The sequence below is a fragment of the Scylla paramamosain genome, chromosome 2 (genome assembly GCF_035594125.1).
Source record: "Scylla paramamosain isolate STU-SP2022 chromosome 2, ASM3559412v1, whole genome shotgun sequence".
NCBI lineage: Eukaryota > Metazoa > Arthropoda > Malacostraca > Decapoda > Portunidae > Scylla > Scylla paramamosain.
Window position 1 is genome coordinate 24542510 of NC_087152.1, and position 27775 is coordinate 24570284.

General features: G+C 39.4%; 1 protein-coding gene across 1 annotated transcript; it reads right to left on the reverse strand.

The window, feature by feature from the left end:
* Positions 1-6943: 6943 nt before the first annotated feature.
* LOC135106735 (protein FAM200C-like) lies at positions 6944-8893 on the reverse strand. The gene is given in 3 exon segments (XM_064015997.1): positions 6944-7619; positions 7764-7837; positions 7839-8893. Coding segments are annotated over 3 exon segments (1413 nt in total). The 5' UTR covers positions 8841-8893; the 3' UTR covers positions 6944-7282.
* Positions 8894-27775: the final 18882 nt, after the last annotated feature.

Genomic DNA, 27775 nt, shown 5'->3' on the forward strand with positions numbered 1-27775 from the left:
ACGCAGCCACAGTGTGATTGTTGCCTCAATGCAGACACAACGAGGTTGTTGCCTCGCTGCAGCCACAACAAGACTGTTTCCTCGATGCGGCCACAACGAGAATGTTGCAACGATGCAGCCACAACGAGATTGTTGTCTCGATGAAGCCATAACAAGATTATTGCCTCGATGCAGCTACATTGAGAATATTGCCTCGTGGCAGCAACATCGAAATTGTTGCCTAGATGCATCCACAACGAGCTTGCTGCTTCGATGCAGCTACAAGGAGACTGTTGCCTCGATGCAGCCACCACGAAGTGGTTGGTTTGATGCAGCCACAGCGAGATTATTGCCTCCATGCAGCCACAACGAGACTGTTGCCTCGATGGAACCAGGAGATTGTTGCCTCGACGTAGCTTCATCGAGATTGTTGCCTTGAGCAGCCACAACGAGATTGTTGCCTCGATGCAGCCACAACGAGACTGTTGCATCGATGAAGTCATAAGGAGATTGTTGCCTCAATGCAGCCACAATGAGGGGGTTTGCTCAAAGCAGCCACAACGAGATTGTTACCTCGATGCAGCCAAATCGAGTTTCCTACTTAGATGCAGCCACAGCGAGATTGTTGCCTTGCAACAGCAAGATTGTTGCTACGATGCAGCCATAACGAGATTGTTCTCTCGATGCAGCCACAATGATTGTTGCCTTGATGAAGGCACAAAGAGGGGGCTGGATCGAAGCAGCCTCAACGAGGGGTTTGGGTCGATGTAACCACAACGAGACTGGTGCCTCGATACAGCAACAACAAGATTCTTGTCTCGATCAAGCCAGAGCGAAGGGGTTGGCTTGATTCAGCCACAACGGGATTATTGACTCGATGGAGCAACAACGAGTTTACTGCCTCGATGCAGCAGCAACGAAATTGTTTCCTCGATACAGCCACAAAAAAGTGGTTGGCTCAATGCAGCCACACCGAGATTGTTTCCTCGATGCAGCCACGCCACAAAGACGGGGTGGCACGATGCAGCCAGAACGAGATTATTGCCTCCAGCCACTACGATGCATCACAATCACATCGTCATCATATCGATGCAATCATCACATCGATGCATCACAAAGTATGGTGTTGGCTCGATGCAGGCACAACGAGATTGTTGCCTCGATGCAGCCACAACGAAGTGGTTGGCTAGATACAACCACAACGAGATTGTTGTCTCAATGCAACCACAACGTGGTGATTTAGCTCAGTGCATCCACAACGAGATTGGTGCCTTGATGCAGGCACAATGAGCTTGCTGCCTCGATGAAGCCACAAAGGGATTGTTGCCTTGATGCTGCCACAACGAGATTGTTGCCTGTATATAGCCACAACGAGATTGTTACCTCGATACAGCCACGAAGACATTGTTGCTTCGATGCAGCCGCAACGACGTTGTTGCCTCGATACAGGCACAATGATATTGTTGTCTCAGTGCATCCACAACATCGAGGCACCAATCTCGTTGTGGCTTCATGAATGCAACAAGCTCCTTGAGGTTGCATCGAGGGAACAATCTCGTTGTGGCTACACTGAGGCAACAATCTTGTTGTGGCTGTATTGAGGCAACATTTTCGTGGCTGCATCGAGGCAACAATCTCGTTGTGGCTGCATCGAGCTAAACCCCTCGTTGTGGCTGCATCGAGGCAACAGTCTCGTTGTTGCTGCATCGAGCCAACTCCTTCGTCATGGCAGCACCGAGGCAACAATCACGTTATGACTGCATCGAGCAGCAAGCTCGTTGTGGCTGCATCGAGCTAGTAATCTCTATGTCTTCATCGATGCAACAGTTTCGTTCTGCCTGCATTGAGCGAACTCTCTCGTTGCAGCTGCATCGAGGCAATAATCTCGTTGTGGCTGCATTGATCCAACCCCCTCATTGTGGCAGTATCGTGGCAACAATGCCGTTGTGGCTGCATCGGGTCACCAACCTCGCTGTGGCTCAATCGAGGCAACTATCTCCTTGTTGCTGCGTCGAGTTTGTTTCCTAGATGCAGCCACAAAGAGGGGGAGGCTTGATGCAGCCAGAACGAAATTGTTGCCTCCATACAGCTACAACGAGCTTGCTCCCTGGATGCAGCCACATAGAGGGGGTTGGCTTGATGCAGGCACAATGCGATTGTTGCCTCGCTGCCACCCCAACAAGCTTCCTGCATCGAGGAAACCACAAGAAGATTATTGCCTCGATGCATTCACAAAGACTGTTATCTTGCTGCAAGCACAAAAATTGCTGGATGCAGCCACAACGAGATTGTTGCCTTCAAGCAGCAACAACGAAGAGGTTCGCTTGATGTAACCACAACGACCACAACGACCGTTTGATGTAGCCACAACGGTTTGATGCAGCCACAACGAGATTGTTGCCTCGAGATTGTTCCTTTGATGCAGCTACAACGATAAGATAAGAAGGGGGTTGCCTCGATACAGCCACAACCAGCTTGCTGCCTAGATGAAAACACAAAGAGATTGTTGCTAGAGATGCAACCATAACGAAGGGGTTGGCTTGATGCTGCCACAACGTAATTATTGACTCGATGGAGGCACAACGAAATTGCTGCCTCGATGCAGCCACAAAGAAATTGTTGCTTCGATGAAGCCACAAAGAAGGGGTTGGCTCGATGCAGCCACAAAGAGGGGGTGGCTCGATGCAGCCAGAACGAGATTGGTGCCTCCATCCTGCCACAATGAGGTTGCTCCCTCGATCCAGTCACATGGAAGGGGTTGGCATGATGCAGGCACAATGAGATTGTTGCCTCGATGCATCCAATGAAATTGTTGCCTTGATGTAGCTACAACGAGATTGTTGCCTCTATGCCGCCACAACGAGACTGATTCATCGATGCAGCCGCAACGAGGTTGTTGCCTCGATACATCCACAATGATTGTTGTCGTGATGCAGCCACAACTATGGCTTGATGCAGCCACAACGAGATTGTTGCCTCCAAGCAACAACAACGAAGAGATTGACTTGATGCAACCACAACCAGATTGTTCCCTCTATGCAGCCAAAACGAGGTGGTTGGCTCGATGCAGCCACAACAAGATTGTTGCCTCGATACAGCCCAGACGAAAGTGTTGGTTCGATGTAGCCACAACGAGATGGTTGCCTCGATGCAGCCAAAACGGCCTTGCTGCCTCGATGCAGCTATGGCGAGATTATTGCCTCGATGCAGCCACAAGATTGTTGCTTCGATGCAGCTTCAACGAGACTGTTTCATTGATGCAGCTACAACGTTATTGTTGCCTCTATGCAGCCACAACGAAGTTATTGCCTAAATGCAGCATAAAAAAAAAGGGATCGATTCGTTGCAGCCACAATGAGATTATTGCTTCAATGTAGAAACAACGTGGGGATTGGTTCCATGCAGCCACTAAGAGATTTCTACCTCGATGCAACCACAACGAGTTTGCTGCCTCGATACAGCCAAAACCTCGATGGAGCTTCAACGAGCTTCCTGCTTCGATGCAGCTAGAACGAGATTGTTGCCTCAATGCAGCCACAATGAAGTGGTTTGTTGGATGCACTTTCAGAGAGATTTTTTGTTTAATGCAGCCTAAACGAGTTTGTTGTTTGTTGCAGTCACAACGAGCTTGCTTCCTCGAAGCTGCCACAAAGGAGGGGGTTGGCTTGAAGCAGCCACAACGAGATTATTGCCTCGAGACAGACAGAACGAAGGGGATCGCTCGATACGCCATAACGAGATTGTTGTCTCGATATAACCACAACGAAGGGGTTGGCTCGATGCAGCCACAACGAAGTTGTTGCCTTGATGCAGCTACAACGAGGGTGTCGGCTTGATACATAGCCACACCGAGATTGTTGCCTCGATACAGCCAGAACGAACTTGCTTCCTCGAAAAGCCACAAGGAAGGAGTTGGTTTGATGCAGCCACAACGAGATTGTTGCTTCGATGCTTCCAGAACGAAGGGATTGGCTCAATGCTGCCTAAACGAGATTTTTGCCTAGATGCAACCACAACGAGGGGATTGGCTCGATGCAGTTAGAAAAAGAGATTGGTGCCTCAATGCAGCCACAATGAGCTTGTTGCCTCGATGCAGCCACAACCAATTTCTTATCTCGATTCAGCCACAACAAGATTGTTGCCTCGATGCAGCCACAACGAGCTTGCTGCCTCGATGCAGCTATATCGATATTTTTGCCTCGATGCAGCCACAACGAAGGGGTTGGATCGATGCAGCAACAACGAGATTGCTGACTCATTGCAGGCACAACGAGACTGTTGCCTCGATGCAGCCACAACGATGCAAGCCACAACGAAGGGGTTGGCTAGATACAGCCACAGCGCAATTGTTCTTTTAATGCAGCCACAACGAGGGGGGTTGGCTCGATGCAGCCACATCGAGATTGTTGTCTCGATTCAGACACAGTGAGATTTTTGAACCGCTGTAGCCACAATAAGATTGTTGTCTCGATGGAGGCAGAACAAGATTGTTATCTCGATGTAGCTACATCGTGATTGTTGCCTCGTGGCAGCCACAACGAGATTGTTGCCTCGATGCAGCCACTACGAGCTTGCAGCTTCGATGCAGCTACAACGAGATTGTTGCATCGATGCAACATCAACGTAGGGGTTGCCTAGATGCAACCACAACGAAAATGTTGCCTCGATGCATCCACAACGTGGTGGTTGGCTTGAAGAAGCCACAATGATATTGTTGCCTCGAGGCAGCCACAACGAGATTGTTGCCTCGATGCAGCCACAACTAGATTGTTGCCTCGATGAAGCCATAAGGAGATTTTTGCCTCGATGCAGCCACAATGAGGGGGTTTGCTCGATGCAGCCAAACCAAGATTGTTACCTCCATGCAGCAAATCGAGGTTGCTACCTAAATGGAGCCACAACGACATTGTTGCAGCCACGATGTGGTTGATTTGATGGAGCCACAACGAGATTGTTGCCTCGATGCAGCTACAACGAGGGTGTTGCCTCGATGCAGCCACAACGAGCTTGCTTCCTCGAAGCAGCCACAACGATGGAGTTGGCTTGATGTAGCCACAACGAGATTATTGCTTCGATGCATCCAGAACGAAGGGGTTGGTTCGATGCTGCTTAAACGAGGGGATCGGCTCGATGCAGTTATAAAAAGAGATGTAGCCACAATGAGCTTGTTGCCTCGATGCAGCCACAACGAATTTGTTACGTCGATTCAGCTGCAACGAGATTGTTGCCTCGATGCAGCCACAATGAGCTTGCTGCCTCGATGCAGCCATAGCGATATTTTTGCCTTTATGCAGCCAGAACGAGGGGGTTGGATTGATGCAGCAACAACGAGATTGCTGCCTCGATGCAGGCACAACGATACTGTGCAGCATCGTGACAACAATGTCGTTGTGGCTGCGTCGATTCACCAACCTCGTTGTGGCTCAATCGAGGCATCTATCTCGTTGTGGCTTCATCGAATCGCCAATCTCGTTGCAGCTGCATCAAGGTAACAATCTCGTGGCTGCATCATGTCAACAATCTCGTTTTGGATGCCTTGAGGCAACGATCTTGTTGTGGCTGTATTGAGGCAGCAATCTCATTGTGGCTACATCTAGGCAACAATCCCGTTGTGACATTATCGAGCCAATCCTCTCTTTGTAGTTGCATCGAGGCAACAATCTCGTTGTGGCTGCATCGAAGTAACCATTTCGTTGTGGCTGCACAGACAACAGAATCGTTGTGGCTGCATCGATGCAGCAAGCTAGTTGTGCCTGCATCGAGGCAGTAATCTCTTTGTGGTTGTATTTAGTCACTAATCTCGAAAGCTCTGTGGCTAAGGGGTTGGCCACAAGACCTGGTGGAGGCTCGTCAAGGAGATGCAAGGAATAGGCCACCACGACGGTCTTCCTCCACTAACCAGGCTGGACGGGACAACAGGCAACAGTAGTGAGGACAAGGCTTCTTTCCTCGCTGAGTTTTTCGCAGACAAGATGTCAGTCACTGATCCGGGTAGTTGTCCACATCTCCTCTCTCAGGAAACAGACTACACCGTCACCGATGTTCAGGTGACACGTGGATAGATGTAGCGGCTAATGAGGGAAGTAGAGGAGAACAAAGCCACCGGCTCGGACGACGTCAGCCCGCAGCTCCTCAAACGCTGCGCAAGTAAGCTGTCAAGTCCTTTCACAAGCGTCTTCAAGTCCTACCTGATGGAACACAGGTGGCCCTCTATATCGAAGAAAGCGCGGTTGGTACCATCCCACAAGAAGAACTCAAAGTCTGAGCTCAGTAAGTACAAACCAATCTCGCTGCTCTCCGTGGTGGGCAAGTTGCTGGAGCAGGTAGTGGCAGGTGTCATCTGTCATCACCTGAGTAAACACCGCCTCCTCTCAGACAGGCAGATCGGCTTCCGGCCTGGCCGCTCATCAGCGGACCTTCTCACGCTCCTTTCCCAAGGCTGGCAGGATAACCTGGACGAAGGCCTGGATACTCTTATGGTGGCCCTGGAGGACAGTTTGGGCCTTTGATAGGGTCTGGTACGCGGGACTTGTAAAAAAGCTTCGCGCCAAGGGTATCCAGAAAGGCTTTTTTCTATGCGTTTTATTGTTTTTGTATGTAAGAAGCTCATAAACACTCAAAAGACACGATTTTAATAAATTTGCTTTTTTTATTTTTTATTATAGCGTGTTTGCCAAGCTTCTTTTTTTTTTACGTTTAGGTACGTAAAGAATGGAAAACACCCAGAGCATAATTTTTTTTTTCTTTCCCTTAAAGGATGCTTTTCATGAAATATAGCGTTTTGGTAACTAACAAGCTCCAAAACCATCATATTATACGTTCCTTAGCAAAGTTGTTCCGATTCTTCTCATAGTGTGGTTTGTATGCATTTGTATGTGTTTTGTATGCATTTGTATGCATCTCTCATAATACGAGTTTTTGGAAATGTTGTTCTGTTTATTCATATAAAGCAGTGGTTCCCAAACTATCTTACCTGACGCCCCCTTTTTGCTTCCAGTAGACCCGCACGCCCCCAGTGCCTCTTTTTTTTTCATATGAGATGATTCTTACATTTATTTCTTAGCATTGTTCAGGAAAACATATTTGTTTGTATTACATTTTAATAATGAAAGCCACTCAAACAAATAATACTACATTCCAGTAACTAAAAAGGAAACATTTGGTTCAAAGTGAGCGAAAAAAAAGGTTTGAACATCAGCAAATTGGCAAAATTGAGTTGCAATTTTAAGAAAAAATAATTTGAAAACATGGCATATAATATTTGGAATGACTCATGAGACTAAGGCAAAATTTATGAACTAATTTAGTGAGATGGATGCTGCTGCTTCTTCCTCACAAGATCAGAAATTCTAGGATTGAAGGATGACAGCGCACAACTCAAGTCATTTTCTACATCAAGTCGGTTGCGCTGTTTTGTTTTCAGAACAACAAGAGCTGAAAATCCTGCTTCACAAAGATAAGTAGAAGAAAAGGGAAGAATCACACGAAGTGCTTCTTCACCTACTTTTGGGTACATGGGGAGATATTTCACCCAAAACTCTTCTAACTTCATTGTTTCAAAGTCCCTTTTCGCGCTGGAGTCACATTTCAAATTGATGGCTTCCTCTTGCAGTGATTCCAGTAACAACTCCACATCAGTGTTAAATGGATTCTGCACCAATGTCCAAAGAGAATTCTCCATTGAGACATCTGGAAAATAGTGCATAAATTCCTCAGCAAGGGAATGCAGATGTGATAAAACCTCTTTTGTCACGTCATACTGCTCAATGTTTCTCTTCTAAGATAAGAGCTCATTCAGATGTGAGAACGATGAAAAGTTCCCAACTTGTACTTTTCGTTTCCAAAGATGAATTTTTTTCGGTGAAAGCTCTGATCACATCAGAGTGTGCAATGATGTTTGTGTTTCTTCCTTGTAACTTCAAATTGAGGTTGTTGATAGCCTCAAAAAAGTCCACAAGGTATGCTAGTGAGAGCTGAAAGTCTTCCTCTCTGAACGCTTCATACAGTTTGTCTTGTTTCTGCTTCTGCAAGAAAATTTCCACTTCATCTTTGAGCTCGTAAAGACGACTCAGCATGTTTCCCTTGGAAAGCCAGCGGACTTCGGTGTGAAACAGGAGAGTCTTATAATCAGTGCCCAAATCTGAGCAAAGAGCTGCGAAAAGCCTAGAATTCAAAGAGCTATGCTTTACAAAATTCACCACTTTTATTGCCAAATTCAGTGAACTGCGTAGATTACTAGGCAGAGTTTTGCTTGCTAATGATTGTCTGTGGATAACACAGTGAGTCCCAGTTACAGCAGGATTTTTTTCTTTCACCAGCTTCACAAATCCAGAGCGAGATCCTATCATTGATGGGGCACCATCAGTACAAACACCGACTAATTTTTCCCATGAAAGACTGTGCTCTTGGAAAAACTCATCAACCTTTGAAAAAACATCAATGGCCTTTGCTGTTGCCTCCAGTGCTGCTGAGAAAAGAATTTCTTCTTTCACAGTTCCTTCATCCACGAATCGAGAATAAACAAGCAGCTGGCAGAGGTGAACAACATCAGTACTTTCATCGCACTGTATTGCAAAGAAGCGAGATGCTTTTATTTTGTCCAAAACTTGTTCTTTTATGTCTTCTGAAAGTTCGTCAATGCGACGCTTCGCTGTGTTATCTGATAAGGAAATCTTTGATAACTTTCTTTGGCTTTCTTCCCCAAGCACAGTATTTGCAGCACTCAAAAGGCAGGGTTTTACAAGAGTCTCCCCCACAGAGTGAGGCTTCTTTGCTTTTGCAATAAGTAGTGACAGCTCGTAAGATGCTTCCACCAGTTTCCACGTTTCTTGATGAAAAACACTGCTTGAGTCCAGCTTCATACGATTCAGCTCATGCAGTTTGGCTGTGAAGAACTCCTTTGGCTTTTCTTTTAATGCTTTGTGGTTTGTGCTCAAATGTCGATGGAGTACTGGGAGTTTGTGACGAGTCCCTCAGTGGCGTCAGTGTGGTTGGTATCATTGACTTGTCCAAAACGTGTAAAGATAACTAGCTTAATAGAAAACGGGTTGGAGTGACTGCTATAATTATACTTTGCATGTATGTAATGACAGATATTTGTTCTTTGAATGATTTTATTATTCTAATTAAACAAATAATATTGAGCAGATGACTTCACGCCCCCCTTGTATCCTCCTCGCGCCCCCCTAGGGGGGCGTGCCCCCTAGTTTGGGAACCACTGATATAAAGTGTTCATGTGTTTTAGTGTTTTGGTAACAAAGAAACTGAAAAAAATAAACTCTCATAATACACTGTTCTGTTAATATCGTTTCGTTTCCCATGATGGTAATTAATCTGCATTTTAAGCGTTTTTTGGTACCTAACAGGCTCAGTAATACTCAAAATACATGTTTTTTTTTTATAATGTTATTCTGCTTGTCTGTGAAGGATGTTTTTTCATGTGTTTTAGCGTTTTGGCAATTAAGAATCTAAAAACATTAAAAAAAAAACATGTTTTCGATATAGTTTTTTTTTCCATGTTGGGTGTTTTCTACGCTTTTTATCATTTTGGTGCCTAATATGCTCATTAAAAAACAAATGACACCTTTATTTTATTGTAATCTCTTTACCCTATATAAGGTACTTTGAAAGCAATTTGGAATATTGATATCTAACAAGCACAAAACACTCAAAACTCACATTTTTCTGTAATGTTCTTTTCTCCAGATATTGTGTTTTGCAGTTGTTGTACGTAAGAATCTAAAAACACTGAAAAGACATAATCTTTATATTTTTTTTATTTTTTTTTTCTGTATTGAGTGTCTTTATTTCTTTATTTTATTTTATTTTTTTGAGCACATAAGAAGATGAAAAACACTAAAAAAACACATATCTGGTAATGTTTCCTTTTTCCATAAACAGTGCTTTACATGCACTTTATCGTTTTCTTACCTGACAAGCACAAAAACACGTTGATAGCATTGTTGTTTTGATTTTTTTTTATAGTGTGCTTTTAATGCATTATGGCGTTGTTATGCCTAACATGGTGGGAATCACTTATAATACACGTTTTTTTGGTAATGTCGTACTGTTTCTCCATATATAGTGCTATGTGACAAAAGAAGATATAAAACAGTCATGATATATCTTCTTTTAATATCTTTTATTTTCTCATATTGGGTATTTTGCATGCATTTTTCACGTTTTGGTACCTAAGACGCACAAAAACACTCAAAAAGCACATTTTCGACAGAGTTAATTTGTGTCCCCAAATATGGAGTTTTCCATGCTTTTTGGATTTTGGTGCCTAATATAGGTGTTTATAAACACCTAAATGACACATTTTTTTATATTTTTTATAATGTCGTTTCGTTGCCCCATATACGGTTTTTTGTATGTATTTTGTATGTATTGGTGTTTTATACCTAACAACCTCGAAAACACTGAAAATACACATGTTTGGTAATGTTGTTCAGTTTCTCCTGAAAAGGTGTTTTGTATGCGTTTTAGAGGTTTGTATGAAAGAAGCTCAGAAAGACTTAAAAGACACGATTTTAATGAATTTTTGTTTTCCAACACAGTGGGTTTTTCATTCTCTTTAGTCCTTGGGTACAAAAAAAAAAATCAAAATATACGTTTTTTTTTTTTTTTTTTTTTCCCATGCACTTTTTTTGCTTTCACTTTAATGTTTTGATAATTGTGCTTACATTATAAGCGTTTTTGTACCTAACGAGTTCAGACACTTAAATTACAAGTATTTCATAATGTTGTTCTGTTCTTCAGAATGGGTGTTTTCTATGCGTTTTAGTGTTTTTTTTTTTTTTTGTGCTTAAAAAGCTCAAAAACACTCAAAAGACTCTTTCGATATATATATATATATATATATATATATATATATATATATATATATATATATATATATATATATATATATATATATATATATATGAAAAAAATACATATGAATATAATATATATGAAAAAAAATAAATAAATAAATAAATAAATATATATATATATATATATATATATATATATATATATATATATATATATATATATATATATATATATATATATATATATATATATATATATATATATATATATATATATATATATATATATATATATATATATATATATTTTCATAAAGGGTGTTTTCCATGCCTTTTAACGTTTGTTGTCTAATAAATCCCCAAATGACACGTTTTTAGTAATGTCGTAATGGTATACTATATAGGTTGCTTTGCAAGCATTTTGCTGTTTTGACACATAATATGCTTAAAAACACTCAAAACCTATGTTTTTGGTAATGTTCTTTTCTCCAGAAAGGGTGTTTTGTATGCTTTTAAAAGTTTTTGTACGAAAGAAGTTCAAAAACTAAACATTCACGATTATTGATAAAGCTTATATATATATATATATATATATATATATATATATATATATATATATATATATATATATATATATATATATATATATATATATATATATATATATATATATATATATATATATATATATATATATATATATAATAATAATAATAATGCGCGTTTTCCATGCCTTTTAGTACGTAAGAAGCTGAAAAGCACTGAAAAGACACGTTTTTTGGTAATGCTTTTCTTTCCCATATAAGGTGCTTTCCATGCACTGTAACATTTGGTACCTGACAAGGCAAAAAAAAAAAAAAAAAAAAAAAAAAACTCATATTACATTTTGTTTTTTTCTTTTTAACATATGTGTTCTGATTCTTCTTATAGAGTGCTTTGCATGCATTTTGACGTTTTGGTCTGGAGCATTTTGGATATCAATCATAATATACGTTTTTGGCAATGTTCTCTTTCTTCATATAGAGTGCTATTCATGTGTTTTAGCGTTTTGGTACCAAAAAACCGAATACTCGTAATATACGTTTCTGTTAACATCGTTTAGTATCGCATATTATTTTTTAGCGTTTTGGTACTCAACATTTTCAAAAACATTAAAAAATAAACGTTTTTCGTAATGTCCTCCTGTTTCCCCTTAAAGGGTGTTTCGCATGTGTTTTTGGTACGTAAAGCTCAAAACACTGAAAAAGACACATTTTCGCGAATGATGTATTGTTTTCCTGTATAGGGTTTTTCTTTTTTTAAGCTTGTTAGTGTTTTGCGGCCTAATATGCATATGAATTCCCAAGGAGCGCATTTCTGATAATGTCGTCTTGTTAAGCTATATAGGGATCTTTACATACATTTTGGCGTTTTGGTACCTAATATTTATCCTAAAAGTGTGTGTTATAGTGTTCTTTTTGTACGAAAGAAGCTCAAAAATACTCAAAAGACACGATTTTGATAAAGGCGCTTTGTTTTCAATATAGCGTGTTTTCCATGCCTTTTAGGGTTTTGGTACGTAAAAACCTATAAAACACTCAAAATACACGTCTTTGGTAATATTTTTTTCTTTTTCCATTAAGGTTGCTTTGCATGCACTTCACCGTTTTGATACATAACAAGCCCAAAAACCATGATATTACAGGTTTTTAGCATTGCTGTTCTGGTTATTCTTATAGGTTGCTTTGCATACATTTTACTGTGGTAATCACTCAAAATACACGCTTTTTGGTATTGTTCTCTTTCTCCATATAAAGAGTTATTCATGTGTTTTAGCGTTCTGGTAACTAAGAAACTGAAAAAAAGAAACACTAATAATAAACGTTTCTGTTACTATTACTTCGTTTCTTATATTGGTAACCTTGCATTTATTTTTAGCATTTGGTACCGAACAAGCTCAAACATCACTCGCTCACACGTTTTTGATAATGGTTTTTTTTTTTTTTTCATATACCGTGAATTCATTATTTTAAGCGTTTTGCTGTCTAATATGCCCATAACCATTCAAATGACACGTTTCTGGAAATAACGTCTCCTTTCCCCATACGGGATGCGTTGCATGCATTTTGGCGTTTTAATACCTAAGAACCTCAAAAACGCCCAAAATACGTTTTTTGGTAGTTTTGTTCTGTTTCTCCAGAAAGGGTGTTTTTACACGTTTTTGAGTTTTTCTACAAAACCTCAAAAACACCCAGAAGACACGAATTTATTTATCTATTTATTTATTATTATTTTTATTATTATTATTATTATTATTATTATTATTATTATTATTATTATTATTATTATTTTATTTATTTATTTTTCTTTTTTGCCTTCCAGTATAACGCGTTTTCTGTGCATTTTAGCGTTTTGACAAATAAGCTGAGAAACATTCAAAATACACGTTTTTGGTATTTTTTTTCTTTTACCATTTATTTGCACTTCAGCGTATTAGTATCTAACAAGCTCAAAAAAAACAAAAAACATAGTACACGTTTTTAGCTATGTTGTTCTGATTATTTTCATATGGTGCTTTGTATACATTTTGGCGTTTTTGATCCCTAACATTGTGATAATCACTCATAATACATTTTTATTTTTTTGTAATTTTGTTCTGTTTATTCATATAAGGTGATATTCATGTGTTTTACCGTTTTGATAGCTAAAAAGGTGATAAATACTCATATTATTATATGTGTCTTTTTTATATCGTTTCGTTTCACATAATGGATAATTTGCATGCACTTTTAGCGTTTTGGTACCTATCAAGATCAAAGGCACTCCAAATATATATATATATATATATATATATATATATATATATATATATATATATATATATATATATATATATATATATATATATATATATATATATATATATATATATATATATATTATAATATTGTTCTATTTCTCCATAAAAGGGTTTTGCAAATGTTTTTTTTTTTTTTATGTTATTGTACGTTAAGGTACTCAAAAACAATAAAAAGACACATTTTCGATGTTTTTTTTTCCATACAAAAAAGTTTTCCATGATTTTTAGTGTCTAATGTTGATGTCTAATACGTTCATAAACATTCAAATTACACGTTTCTGGTAATGTCGACTCGTTACTCCCATATAGGGTGATTTGCATGCATTTTGACGTTTTGGTACCTAACAAGCCTAACACCCAAAACACACGTTTATGTTATCGTTCTGTGTTTCTTTAGAAAGGGTGTTTTGTATGCGTTGTGTTTTTATACGTAAGAAGATGAAAAACACTCAAAACACGAGATTTTCATGATTTTTTTTCTACTCCAATATAGCGTGTTTTCTATGTTTTTTTTTTCTTTCTTAACTTTTCCGTACATAAGAATCTGAAAAAAAAAACACTCAAAAGACACATATGTTTTCTTTTGCCGCATTGAGTGTTTTGCATGCATTTTAGTGTTTTAACATCTGACAAGCCCAAAAATCAAGATATTACACGTTTTTAGCATAACTACAATGCTAAAAACGCGTTTTAGTCACAATTATAGTGGTAATCACTCATAATACACGGTACTAGGATTCATTTTTAGCAGTATTAAAACTAGAAGGCCGGAAGTAATATTAAAGTTATACTTGGTGCTGGTTAGACCTCATCTAGACTACGCTGTGCAGTTCTGGTCCCCACATTACAGGAAAGATATAGGTCTATTAGAATCAGTACAGAGGAGAATGACTAAAAGGATACAGGTGATGAAGAATATTCCTTACGAGGCGAGATTGAAGTTGTTAAATTTACATTCTTTAAAAAGACGTAGGTTAAGAGGGGACCTGATAGGAGTCTTTAAATGGTATAAGGGTTATAACAAGTTAGCAAAATTCTCAGGATTAGTAACCAGGGTAGAACAAGAAATAACTGGTTCAAACTTGAAAAATTTAGGTTTAGGGAGGAGACAAAAAAAAAATTGGTTCTCAAATAGAGTGGTAGATGAGTGGAACGGACTCAGTAATCATGTTGTTAGTGCTAGGACATTAGAGAGTTTTAAGAGAAGATTAGACAATTTTATGGACAGGGATAATAGATGGAAATAGGTATGTATGAAAATTTCATACAGGGACTGCCACGTGTAAGCCTGGTCGCTTCTTGCAGTTTCACTTATTTCTTATGTATATGTTTAAGAATTTTTCCATGAAAGGTAAAAAACACTCAAAAGACACAATTTTGATCAAGTTTTGTTTTCCAATATGGTGAGTGTTCTATGATTTTTTAGGGTTTAATTACCTAAAAAAACACTGAAAATACGTCTTTTTGGTAATATTGTTCTCTTTTCCCACAGATGGTGTTTTGCATGGATTTTTTGCATTTTCGTACATAACAAGCTCGGAAATATTCATAATACACGTTTCTCATTTTTCATGTTCTCATACCTGACAAGTTTAAAGAAACTCAAAGTAAACATTTATATATATATATATATATATATATATATATATATATATATATATATATATATATATATATATATATATATATATATATATATATATATATATATATATATATATATATATATATATATATATATATATATATATATATATATATATATATATATATATATATATATATATATATATATATATATATATATATATATATATATATATATATATATATATATATATAATGTACTGTTTCTCCGAAAAAAAATGTTTTCCGTGTATTTTTGCGTTTTCATACAATAATTGTAAAAACACTCAAAAGGCACGTTTTCAATATTTTTTTTCCATATATGGTGTTTGTCATGCTTTTTGGTGTTTTATTGCCTAATACGCTTATAAACATCCAAATGACACGTTTCTGGTAATGTTGTCTCATTATCCCATTTAAGGGGCTTAGCATCCATTTCAGCGTTTTGGTACCATACAAGCTCAAAAAACAAATTTTTTGTTAATTTCATTTTGTCTCTATAGAAAAGGTGTCTTCTCTGTGTTTCAGCGTTTTTGTACGTAAGAAGCTGTAAAACATTCAAAACTCGATTTTGATGAAGTTGCTCTTTTTAATATAGTGTGTTTTCCATTTTTTTTTATATATATATATATATAATTTTTGTACGTAAGCAGCTGAAAAAAAAAAACAATCAAAAACACGATTTGTGTTATGGTGTATTGTTTTACAAATATACATATATAGCATTCACTTTTGAGTTTTGGTATCTGAGAAGCCCAAAAACACTAATATTACATGTTTTTAGGATTGTTGTTCCGATTCTTCTTACAGGATGACTGTATGCATTTTGGTGTTTTGTCCTTGATATGGTGGTGATCCAGGTTTTTGGTAATGTCGTTCGGTCTTTCCATATAGAGTGCTATTCATGTGTTTTATCATTTTAGTACCTAAAAAGCTATTAAAAAAAAAAAACTCATAACTCATGTTACTGTTAATATAATTTTGTTTCCATATTAGGTACTTTGCAAAACTGTTTGGCATTTTGGTAGTTAAGAAGCTAGAAAACACTCAAAGACACCCCAGCCCCCCCCCAAAAAAAAAAATAAATAAATAAAAATAAATAAATAAATAAATAAAAATAAAATAAAATAAAATTCATAATGTTGTTCTGTTTTACCAGAAAGGGTAAATGAATCTCAAATCACTTAAAAAAAACACGTTTTCGATAATGTTTTGTTTTCCACTATAGGGCGTTTTTTTCTCGTGGCTAATATGATTATAAACATACAAATAACACTTTTCTGGCAATGTCTCCTTAAAAATATCTATAGGAATATAGGATACTTTGCATGCATTTTGCCAGTTTGATACCTAACAAGCTCAAAAAAGACTATATTTTTTATGTTGTTCTATTTCTACTGAAAGGGTGTTTTTTCTATGTTTTAGCATTTTTGAACGTAAGAAGCTCAAAATACTGAAAATATTTGTGTTTTATGAAGTTGTTTTATTTTCCAATATAACGTCTTTTCCATTCTATTTACCGTTTTTGTACGTATGAAATTGAGAAACACTCAAAAAATACGTTTTTGGATATGTTTTCTTTAGTACATACAGGGTGCTTTGCATGCACTTTAGTGTTTTGGTATCTGACAACCCGAAAAAAACGCTTATATTACACATTGATCGTTGATAATAATTCTTCTCATGGAGTGATTTGTATGGATTTTCGCGTGATACAACGTTTTGGTAATGTCGTTCTGTTTCCCTATATACAATGCTATTCATGTGTTTTTAGCGTTTTTGTGCTTAAGAATCAGAGAGAGAGAGAAAAAAAAAAACATTCATAATACTTGTGTCAGTTAATATATTTTCGTTTCCCAGACTGGATACAGTTCTATTTTTGTACGTAAGAAAAAAAAAAAAATCCATAATGTTAATTTCTTTTCTGATATATTTTCATTTTTCATTTTTTTTTTTTTTTTGCATTTTTGTGCCTAATACGATCATAAACACCCAAATAACATGTTTCTAGTAATCTCGTCTCGTTACCTTATATATGGTACTTTGCATATATTTTAACGTTTTGGTACTTAACAAGACACTTTTTGGTACTTAACAAAGAACAATCAAAACATACATTTTTTGGTTATACTGATCTATTTCTCAAGAAAGGGTGTTTTGTATAGGTATTAAGGTTTTTGTACGTAAAAAGTAAAAAGTATCGAAGGAAGCTTTGATAAAATTATCTTCTTATCTATGGTTGGTACGTAAGAAGCCGAAGAGTAGGCAAAAGACACGTTTTTGGTAATTTTGTTTTCTTTTCCCATATAGGGTGCTTTCCATACACTTTCGCATTTTAGTATCTGAGATGTTGTTATTATTCTTCTAAATGAAAAATGCTATATGGAGAAGGGTGGCTTGTATTCATTTTGGCATTTTGGTCCGAATCATGATGGTAATGAATCGTGATATACATTTATATATATATATATATATATATATATATATATATATATATATATATATATATATATATATATATATATATATATATATATATATATATATATAATGTCGTTCTGTTTCTCCATTTAAAGTGTTAATTACGTTTCTTAGCCTTTTGGTACCTAAGAAGCTGAAAAAAAAAAAAAAAACACTCACAATAGACGTTTCTATTAATATCGTTTATTTTCACACATTGGTAACTTTGCATAGATATTTATCGATTTGGTACATCAAAACAGAAAAATAAAATACATGTTTTTGATGATATTATTATTATTATTTTTTTTTTCACATGTAAGATGTTTTCCATGCTTTTTAGTGATTTCATGCCTAATACGCTTATAAATACGGAAATGACACTTTTTTGTAATATTGTGTAGTTACCCCATATACGGTGCTTTGTATTCATATTGGTGTTTTGCTACGTAACAACCTCAAAAATACTCAAAACACATTTTTCGTAATGTTCATCTGTTCCTCCACAAAGGGTATTATATATATATATATATATATATATATATATATATATATATATATATATATATATATATATATATATATATATATATATATATATATATATATATATATATATATATATATATATATATATATATATATATAGCGTTTTTGTTCGAAGGAAGGTCAAAAACACTTAAAAAGACACGATTTTGATAAAGTTATTTTGTTCTGTAATTTGTGATTAGTATGGTCATTTAGCATTTTTCCTCGTAAGAGGATGAAAAGGAAAAAAAAAAAAATTCAAAGTACAAGTTTTTTTTGGTAATGTTTCATTTTCTAATGAGCGATGGTTTAAATGCACCATATCGTTTTGTTACCTAAGAAGCTCATATTAGTCATATTACATGTTTTTAGCAGTTGTTCTTACTCTTCTTATAGGGTGATTTGAATGTATTTTAGCGTTTTCATAACCAAAATCGCTCATAATACATGATTCTGGGAATGTAGTTTTGTCTCTCGACATAGAGTGCTATTCATGAGTTTTAGTGTTTTGGTACAGAAGAAACTGAAAATTACTCATAATATAACTTTGTCAGTATTTTTATTTTTTATTTATTTTTTTGCATATTGGGTACTTTGCATGCATTTATTGATTTATTTTTTTTGCCATTTTTGATGGCATGATGATTTATTTTGAGTTTTTGACTAATAAGCTCAAAACACGCAAAAGACATGTTTTTGATAATGTTACTTTTTTTTTTTCTTTTTGCGTGTTTTCCATGCTTTTTAACGTATTCTTGCCAAACGACACGTTTCCTGTAATATTGTGTGGTTACACCATATGGGGTGCTTTGTATGCATATTGGCGTTTAGATTCTTAACGACTTCGAAAAATACTCAAAACAAACGTTTTTGATAATGATGGTCTGTTTCTCTAGAAAGGTACTTTTGTATGAGTTTTTTGCGTTTTTGTAGGAAGGCAGCTCAAAACTCTCAAAAGACACGATTTCGATGAAGTTGTTTTGTTTTCCAATATAACATGTTTTCCATGCCCTTTAGCGTTATGGTAAGTAAGTAGCTAAAAAATAAAACACTCAAAATTCACGTTTTGTAATGGTGTTTTCTTTTCCTATACAGGGTGCTTTCAATGCACTTTAGCGTTTTTTTTTTTTTTATCTATATATTGAAAGATAAGTATCTTGAAACCTCCCTCTTGAAGGAATTTAAGTCATAGCAAGGTGGAAATACAGAAGTAGGCAGCGAGTTCCAGAGTTTACCAGAGAAAGGGATGAATGATTGAGAATACTGGTTATCTCTTACATTAGAGAGATGGACAGAATATGGGTGAGAGAAAGAAGAAAGGCTTGTGCAGCGAGGCCGTGGGAGGAGGGGGATGCATGCAGTTATCAAGATCAGAAGAGCAGTTAGTATATATATATATATATATATATAGAGAGAGAGAGAGAGAGAGAGAGAGAGAGAGAGAGAGAGAGAGAGAGAGAGAGAGAGAGAGAGAGAGAGAGAGAGAGAGAGAGAGAGAGTAATTTAAATACTTTGTAACGTTTTGCTGCGTAAAAAGTTGAAAAGCACTTAAAAAGTCACATTTTCCTTGCGCTTTAGTCATTTGGTATCTAACATGTCAAAAAAACACTCATATTACAGGTATTTAGCATTGTTGTTATGATTCTTATTTTATGGTGCTTTTTTCATGCATTTTGCCGTTTTGGTTCCTAACATTTTGATAATCATTCATAATACATGTTTTATGGTAATGTTCCGTTTCTAATTTACAGAATGCTGTTGATGTGTTTTAGCGTTTTGGTATCTGACAAGCTAAATAAATAAATAAATGAATAAATAAATAAATAAATATATATATATATATATATATATATATATATATATATATATATATATATATATATATATATATATATATATATATATATATATATATATATATATATATATATATATATTACACATTTCTGTTAATATCTTTTCGTTTCCCATATTGGGTACTTTACATGCATTTCTAACGTCTTAACAAGCTAAAAACACGCAAAATAAACCTTTTCGATCATGTTATTTATCTATTTACTTTTTTTCCTCATATAAGCTGTTTTCCATGATTTCTAACGTTTTGGTTCCTCATGCGCTCTAATGCCACGTTTCTTGTAATGTCATCCCGTTACACCATAGAGATGTTATGCATGCATCTTGGCATTTTGTTAGCTAACAAGCTGAAAACCCCACAAAAACACATTTTTAGTAATGTTATTCTGTTTCTCAAGAAAGGGTATTTTGTATGTGTTATTCTTCGAAAGAAGAATAAAGATTTTCATGATTTTGTTTCTAATATAGCGTGTTTTCCATGTTTTTATCTTTTTATCCTTTCCGTACGTAAGAAGATGAAAATCACTCAAAATACACGTTTTGGCAATATTGTTTGCTTTTCCCATAAAGACTGCTTTGCATGCACTTTAACGTCTTGTTACCTGATAAGCCGAAAAACACTGATATTACACGATTTTAGCATTATAGTTCTGATTCTTCTTATAGGGGGCTTTGTATGCATTTTGGCGTTTTGGTCCCTAACATGGTTGTAATCACTCATAATTCATATCTTTGGTAATCTTGTTTTTTTCGTCATATAGAGTGCTCTTTAAGTGTTTCAGTGTTTTGGTACCTAAAAAGCATACATTTTGATACCTAACAAGCTGAAAAACTCTCATAACTTATGTTCTTGTTAATATTTTTCTGTTTCTCCAGAAAGGATATTTTGTATGAACATAAGAAATAAGGGAAGCTGCAAGAAGCGACCAGGCTTACACGTGGCAGTCCCTGTATGAAACACACCTACCTATTTCCATCTGCTATCCCCATCCATAAACTTGTCTAATCTTCTCTTAAAGCTCTCTAGTGTCCTAGCACTAACTACATGATTACTGAGTCCGTTCCACTCATCTACCACTCTATTTGAGAACCAATTTTTTCCTATCTCCTTCCTAAACCTAAATTTTTCAAGCTTGAACCCGTTATTTTTTTGTTCTACCCTGGTTGCTGATCCTAAGAATTTTGCTTACATCTCCCTTGTTATAACCCTTATACCAATTAAAGACTTCTATCAGGTCCCCTCTTAACCTACGTCTCTCTAAAGAATGTAAATTTAACAGCTTCAACCTCGCCTCGTAAGGAATACTCCTCATCCCCTGTATCTTTTTAGTCATTCTCCTCTGTACTGATTCTAATAGACCTATATCTTTCCTGTAATGTGGGGACCAGAACTGCAGCGCGTAGTCTAGATGAGGTCTGACCAGCGCCACGTATAACTTTAATATTACTTCCGGCCTTCTACTTTTAACACTCCTAAAAATGAATCCTAGTACCCTATTTGCCTTGTTTCTGGCTTCTATGCATTGTTTCCCTAGACGGAGTTCAGAGCTAACTATAACTCCTAAATCTTTCTTGTACCCTGTACCTACCAGAGTTTGGTTGTCTAATGTGTACCTATTGTGTGGGTTTCCTCTACCTACGCTAAGCACTTTGCATTTATTGATATTGAATTGCATTTGCCATCTATCCGTCCATTCATTCATTCTATCTAAGTCTGCCTGCAAGGCGATGGCATCCGATTCTGACCTAATTAATCTACCTATCTTTGTGTCATCCGCAAATTTACTAACTTTTTCTTCTTCTTCCCAGCTTTTCCCTATTCGGGGTCGCCGTTATCCGCAAATTTACTAACATCACTACTAATTCCACTATCCAAGTCATTGATATACATTAGAAATAACAATGGCCCTAATACTGATCCCTGTGGCACCCCACTAATTACATGACCCCACTCGGATTTCGAGCCGTTTATTACCACTCTCTGTCGCCTGTTACCAAGCCATGACCCTATCCAGCCTAACACCTTCCCATCTATCCCGTGTGCCCTAACCTTTCTCTGGAGCCTTTGATGGGGTACCTTGTCAAATGCTTTACTAAAGTCCAGATATAAGATATCATAACTATCACCATTATCTACTGCCTTGTACACCTTACTGTAAAAACTTAACAAGTTTGTCAGGCAAGACTTCCCCTTCGTGAAGCCATGCTGTGACTGATTTATCAAGTTATGTTTGTTTAAATGTTCCCTAATGTTCCTCCCTATTATTGACTCTAACATTTTACCTACAACTGAAGTTAAGCTGACAGGTCTATAATTAGACGCTAAAGTTTTATCTCCTTTCTTAAAGATGGGTACTACATTAGCCTGCCTCCACATTACTGGTACCTCACCCGACTCCAGTGATTTCCTAAAGACAGAAACTAACGGCTCACTAATAATCTCTTTACATTCCTTAAGTACTCTGGGATATATTTCATCAGGTCCTGGTGACTTAAACTTTTTTAGCCTATCTATCTCCTGTTCCACTATCTCCCTAGTTATGGAAATATCTATCAGCTTCTCATTCTCATCTGCTCTAAACACCTGTTCACTATCTGGCATATCCTGCATGTTTTCCTGGGTGAAAACAGTTAAAAAATAATCATTCAGAAGTTTACTAATCTCCTCCCCAGAACTAACCAGCTCCCCATCTGCTGCCTTTAATGGACCTACAGTATCCTTATTCTTCGTCCTGTATACCTGATAAAATCCCTTGGGGTCCGTCTTCGCCTGGCTGGCTACCTTTGATTCATAATTGTCCTTAGCTTTCCTCGTTAACTTCCTGACTGTTCTAACTAATTCATTATATTGTGTCCTTAAAACTTCTTCACCTGCCCTTAATCTCCTATATATACTTCTCTTAAGCCCTATATAATGCTTTAACCTAGCAGTCTTCCATTTAGGGTAATTTTTTTGTGATCTTATTGTTCTATACGGGATATTTGCTAACTGACCTGTATGAACTTTATCTACGAAATATTTATACAATTCATCTACATTTACTTCACCTAGTCCCCTCATCTCGTCCCCTACCATCCTCTCCACTCCCTCATCTACTCGCCTCGACCTCACCTCTTTCATTTCAGCATGACCTGACATTCCAACATACTCACACCTAGCTCCCCCCTTCCTCTTTCCTCCTTCCTTCCGGACACATCTTCCCTCCTCTTGTCCTACACCCTCACGCCTCACCTCTCCTCTCTCATCCTGCCTTATCTCTCCGAACTCCGTCCCGTATGCGCTTTAGCGTTTATGTACGAAAGAAGTTTAACAACACGCAGAAGACAGTTTTCATTAATTTGTTTTGTTTTCTAATATAGCACATTTTCCATGCTTTTGAGCGTTTTCGTAGGTAAGAATCTTAAAAGGACTCAAAAGACACGTTTTTGGTTTTGGCATAATGAACCCCTTGTGTCTGTCGGGTGATATGGGGTCGTGACACCCATTTTTGCTAATGTAAACTCCCTCTCTCTCTCTCTCTCTCTCTCTCTCTCTCTCTCTCTCTCTCTCTCTCTCTCTCTCTCTCTCTCTCTCCTCCTTCTCCTCCTCTTCCTCCTGCCTCGATTATTTCATTACTTTCTTTTAATTTTGTTTCCAGTGGAACGAGTAGGAAGGCAACCCCTTGTACTTTATTGGAGAGAGAGAGAGAGAGAGAGAGAGAGAGAGAGAGAGAGAGAGAGAGAGAGAGAGAGAGAGAGAGAGAGATTTACAGTAGGCAGGTATCTGCATTGCATATGGCACACGTCAAGTAATACATGACTGGGTTTAGCCTAGTAATATACTGAAAAAAATAAAAGTGTTGAATGTAACCTGTATGATTTATTTATTATGTAGTAGGTTAAAAAAAGCTACATTACATGGAAAATGTGTTTTCCCTTTATGTTACACCTCTGTCAGTCATTCTGGGTATCAAACATACACTTTTGTCATGGTCCAAGTTTTGGGCTGTTTCTCCGCTGTTTTTTTTTATATCGAGGTCGCGTTTTTGGGCTGGTTTTGGGACGGGATTCCGCGGGAACACACTTTACGACCTGGCAATTGAACAGCGTCTCAGGGACGCTGTTCAATTGCTGTGCTATCAAATAAAGGAAGAGACGTGTGCAGCCGTGCCTCCTTAACCTACCAGCCAAGCATCCTATATGGCGCAGTGATTCACGGACCTGCTGCAGCATCTCATCATGCCACTACCTCGCCGGTCCTCACGCTCGACACCAAGGGCATCAGCGTCAACGGTGCCCCGCAGCCTCATGCCGTTGCTCCAGCAGGCGAGGAAAACTATCACAGACCAGTAGCAGGCCATCACCACACTCCAAGTGGACACGGCTGCCCTCACCGCCCGCGCCGCCTCGGTACATACCCCGCGGGTACCTCCCTAGGCCGCCCCCGAAAAGTGCGACCTAGAAATGGCGCCAGCGGCCTTCAGGTCGTGGAGACGGTCCATGGAATGCTGGCTCTTTCTCTGCAGATGGTCACAACAGGAGGCAGTCCACCACGTACACCTCCACTGCACACCGGCATTACAGCGCGCCATCGACGCAAAATTCACCCTCGGTGAGTAAGGCGCCCTGACACAAGACGCGGCGTTAGACGCCATAAGTAAGCTAGTGCTTCGCTCCTCGAATGTAGCAGTGCAGTGGACAGAGTTCTTTGGTGATAGCCAGGGACAGGACGAGAGTGTCGGGGATTTTTTCGTTCGGTGCGCAGAGAAAAGCAGTGACTGCGCGTTTCAGTGTCCCCAGTGCAACCATGACCTCTCTGAGTACCTGCTCCTAAGAAAGTTGATGACAGGGGTCCGTGATACGGGCCTGAAACATCAAATCTATCACGTGTGATAGCATAGATAGTGTTGATACCTTAAAGGTCATGTGTTGCTCTTAAGAGGCAGCCCGCCGGTACGCTGCAAGCGGGAGCCTGTGGCGGGAAACGGGTCGTTCGTCTGGCACCGCCATCGAGCAGGAGGAAGACCAGCCATGCGACGGTGCCGCCGCTACAAAAGCTGTTAAAACACAAGCCCTCTGTGCCTGCTGGAACTGCGACGCCAAACAGGCAAGGGACAAAGCCTCTTGCCCTGCCAAGGAGGCAACTTGTCTCGGGTGCCGTAAACGAGGCCACTTCAAAAGGTGCTGCAGGAGCTCAAAGCGCTCCGACTGTACCTCACCCGGCAACGTTGTCTCAGGCTCAGTGACAACAGCGGGCACTCATCTTTCCCGCCAACCTACCGTACACGTGACGGTAACACCTGAAGGGGCCGGAGCCGAGCACCACACTGCGGCAGTCCCAGACACTGGAGCACAGGTGTGTGTCACCGGTACGACCCTGCTCTCCAGCCTCCACATCAAACCTGCTCGTGATGTGGCGGACCTTCCACTACAATGCATCGGCTCCCACCCGTGTAACATATCCTTGGGAGGCCTGGTAACGAAGCAAGACGTCTACTTCTTACCCTCAGCCAAGTCATTGTTTCTGTCACTGGGGGCGTGCGAAGAGCTGGATTTAATCCCAGAAGGCTTTCCCCGCCATCACAGGTTGGCAGTGCGGGCACTGGCCACCAACGCGGTGGCCGAGTCGTGCCCACACACCAAACCCTTAATTAAGGATGCCGTTACACCGCATGAAGAACACGCACACCGGCTGGAGGAGTGGCTTTTACAGCACTTCTCAGCCTCGACATTTAACACCGCCAGAAACCCACTACCGGCGATGGAAGGAAAACCTCATCATATCCACCTGCTAACGCCGTCCCCTACGCTTGCCACACACCAGCATCAGTGCCGAAACACTGGGAGGGCGAGGTGAAGGCTCAGCTGGAAGAGGACATCAAACGTGGCGTCATCGAGCCTGTGCCGGCAGGGGAGCCCAGTGGTCGTGGTGGCTAAGAAGTCCGGCCAGCCGCGGCGCACCGTGGATTACCAGCGTCTCAACGCCGCGTGCCAAAAGGAGACACACCACACCCCTGCCCCGTTTGATATGGTATCAAGCGTCCCCAAGCACTCCTTCAAAACTGTGGCCGACACCACAGGTGGAGCTACATGAGGAGAGCTGAAAGTTTACCACCTTCATCACTCCATGGGGAAGGTTCAGATACCCCCATGGGCCACTGCTCAGCCGGCGAAGCCTACACGAAACGCTTTGACGACGCTATTTAGGGCATAGCACGGAAACACAAGTGCGTGGAAACACAATGGCACCTTACTTTACGACAGCAGCATCGAGGAGGCCTTCTGGCATACCTACGATTTCTTAACGACGTGCACATCGAAAGGCATCACCCTAAAACCAGAGAAGTTCAAGTTCGCCCGGAGGGAAGTCAACTTCGTGGGGTTTCTGTCTCGTGTGGGACGAATACAAGCCTATAGACGAGCCTCTCGCGGTGGTTAAGAGCTTCAAGATGCCTGAAAAGTCCTCCATTTCAGACCTAAGGTCGTGGTACTTGTTTGTAAATCAGCTTGCGCCATTCCTCGCCACAGCACAGATTATGAATGACTTCAGGGAGCTCCTGAAAAAAAAAAAAAAAAAAAAAAAACAGTGGGAAGACCGTGTACTGGGACGAACAACTAAAGAAGTTTCATGAAGCTCAGGACACCATATGCCAACTCGCTCGGAAAGGCTTTGCATACTACGACAACACACGGCCCACAGCAGCCATCACAGATTGGAGCAAGGAGGGCATCTGATTCGTCATACTGCGGCAGTACTGTCACTGCTCTTCCGCTGCCGCAAGTCAGGGTGGCGCTTGGCTTTGTGCGGCAGCCGCCACCTCACCGCCGCCGAGGCCGGCTACGCTGCTGTGGAAGGAGAAATGTTGGCCCTAATGTGGTGTCTCCAAAAAGCCAGGCTGTTCCTGCTAGGATGCCCAAACCTCACCATCATCACCGATCATCGCCCGCTCACGAAACTCTTGGGGGACAGAGCTCTTATAGAAGTAATCAACCCGCGGCTCTTCCGTTTGAAGGAACGGACCCTGCAGTACCATTTCCAGGTGAAGTACTTGCCTGGAAAGAGACACACCGCAGCAGACTTCCTATCGCGATACCCAGAAGTCCCCCGGCGGACACCGACAAAATTGCACTGGCACTCCCTCAGTACCTGAAAACTCCGTTAAGGGGGATAAATAAGTCGCCCGCCCAACTCACCGCGGGGAGGCAGCTACACGACGTGGTGCCCACGGCCTGCTGGCACCTCAAGGTGAAGAGAAATACGGATGGGAGAGGAATGCAACACGCTGATGGTCAACAGTCTCGCTTCTCCTCCCTGGCATTCGTGTGCTGGTGCAAGACCAAACTTCGAAAGCGTGGGATCGGACCGGCCTGGTGGTGGAGGGGCTAGCGCACAGGCAATACACCGTCAGGCTCGATGGTAGTGGCTGTATCAGTCTCAGGAGCTGGAAGTACCTGAGGCCCGCCCTCGCCCCCACTCTACTAGCGGCAACACGCGTAGGTACGGGCCACACCGCAAGCCCTCCTCACCCCCAGTCCTCACCCTCACCAAAACCTGCAACCCACAGCCACCATGCCCCAGGAGACAAGCTAAACTCCCGAGGTAGCTGGCCGATTTTGTCTAAACACACACACACACACACACACACACACACACACACATATATTCACTGGTCACACGTCTCCAGTTTAGCGT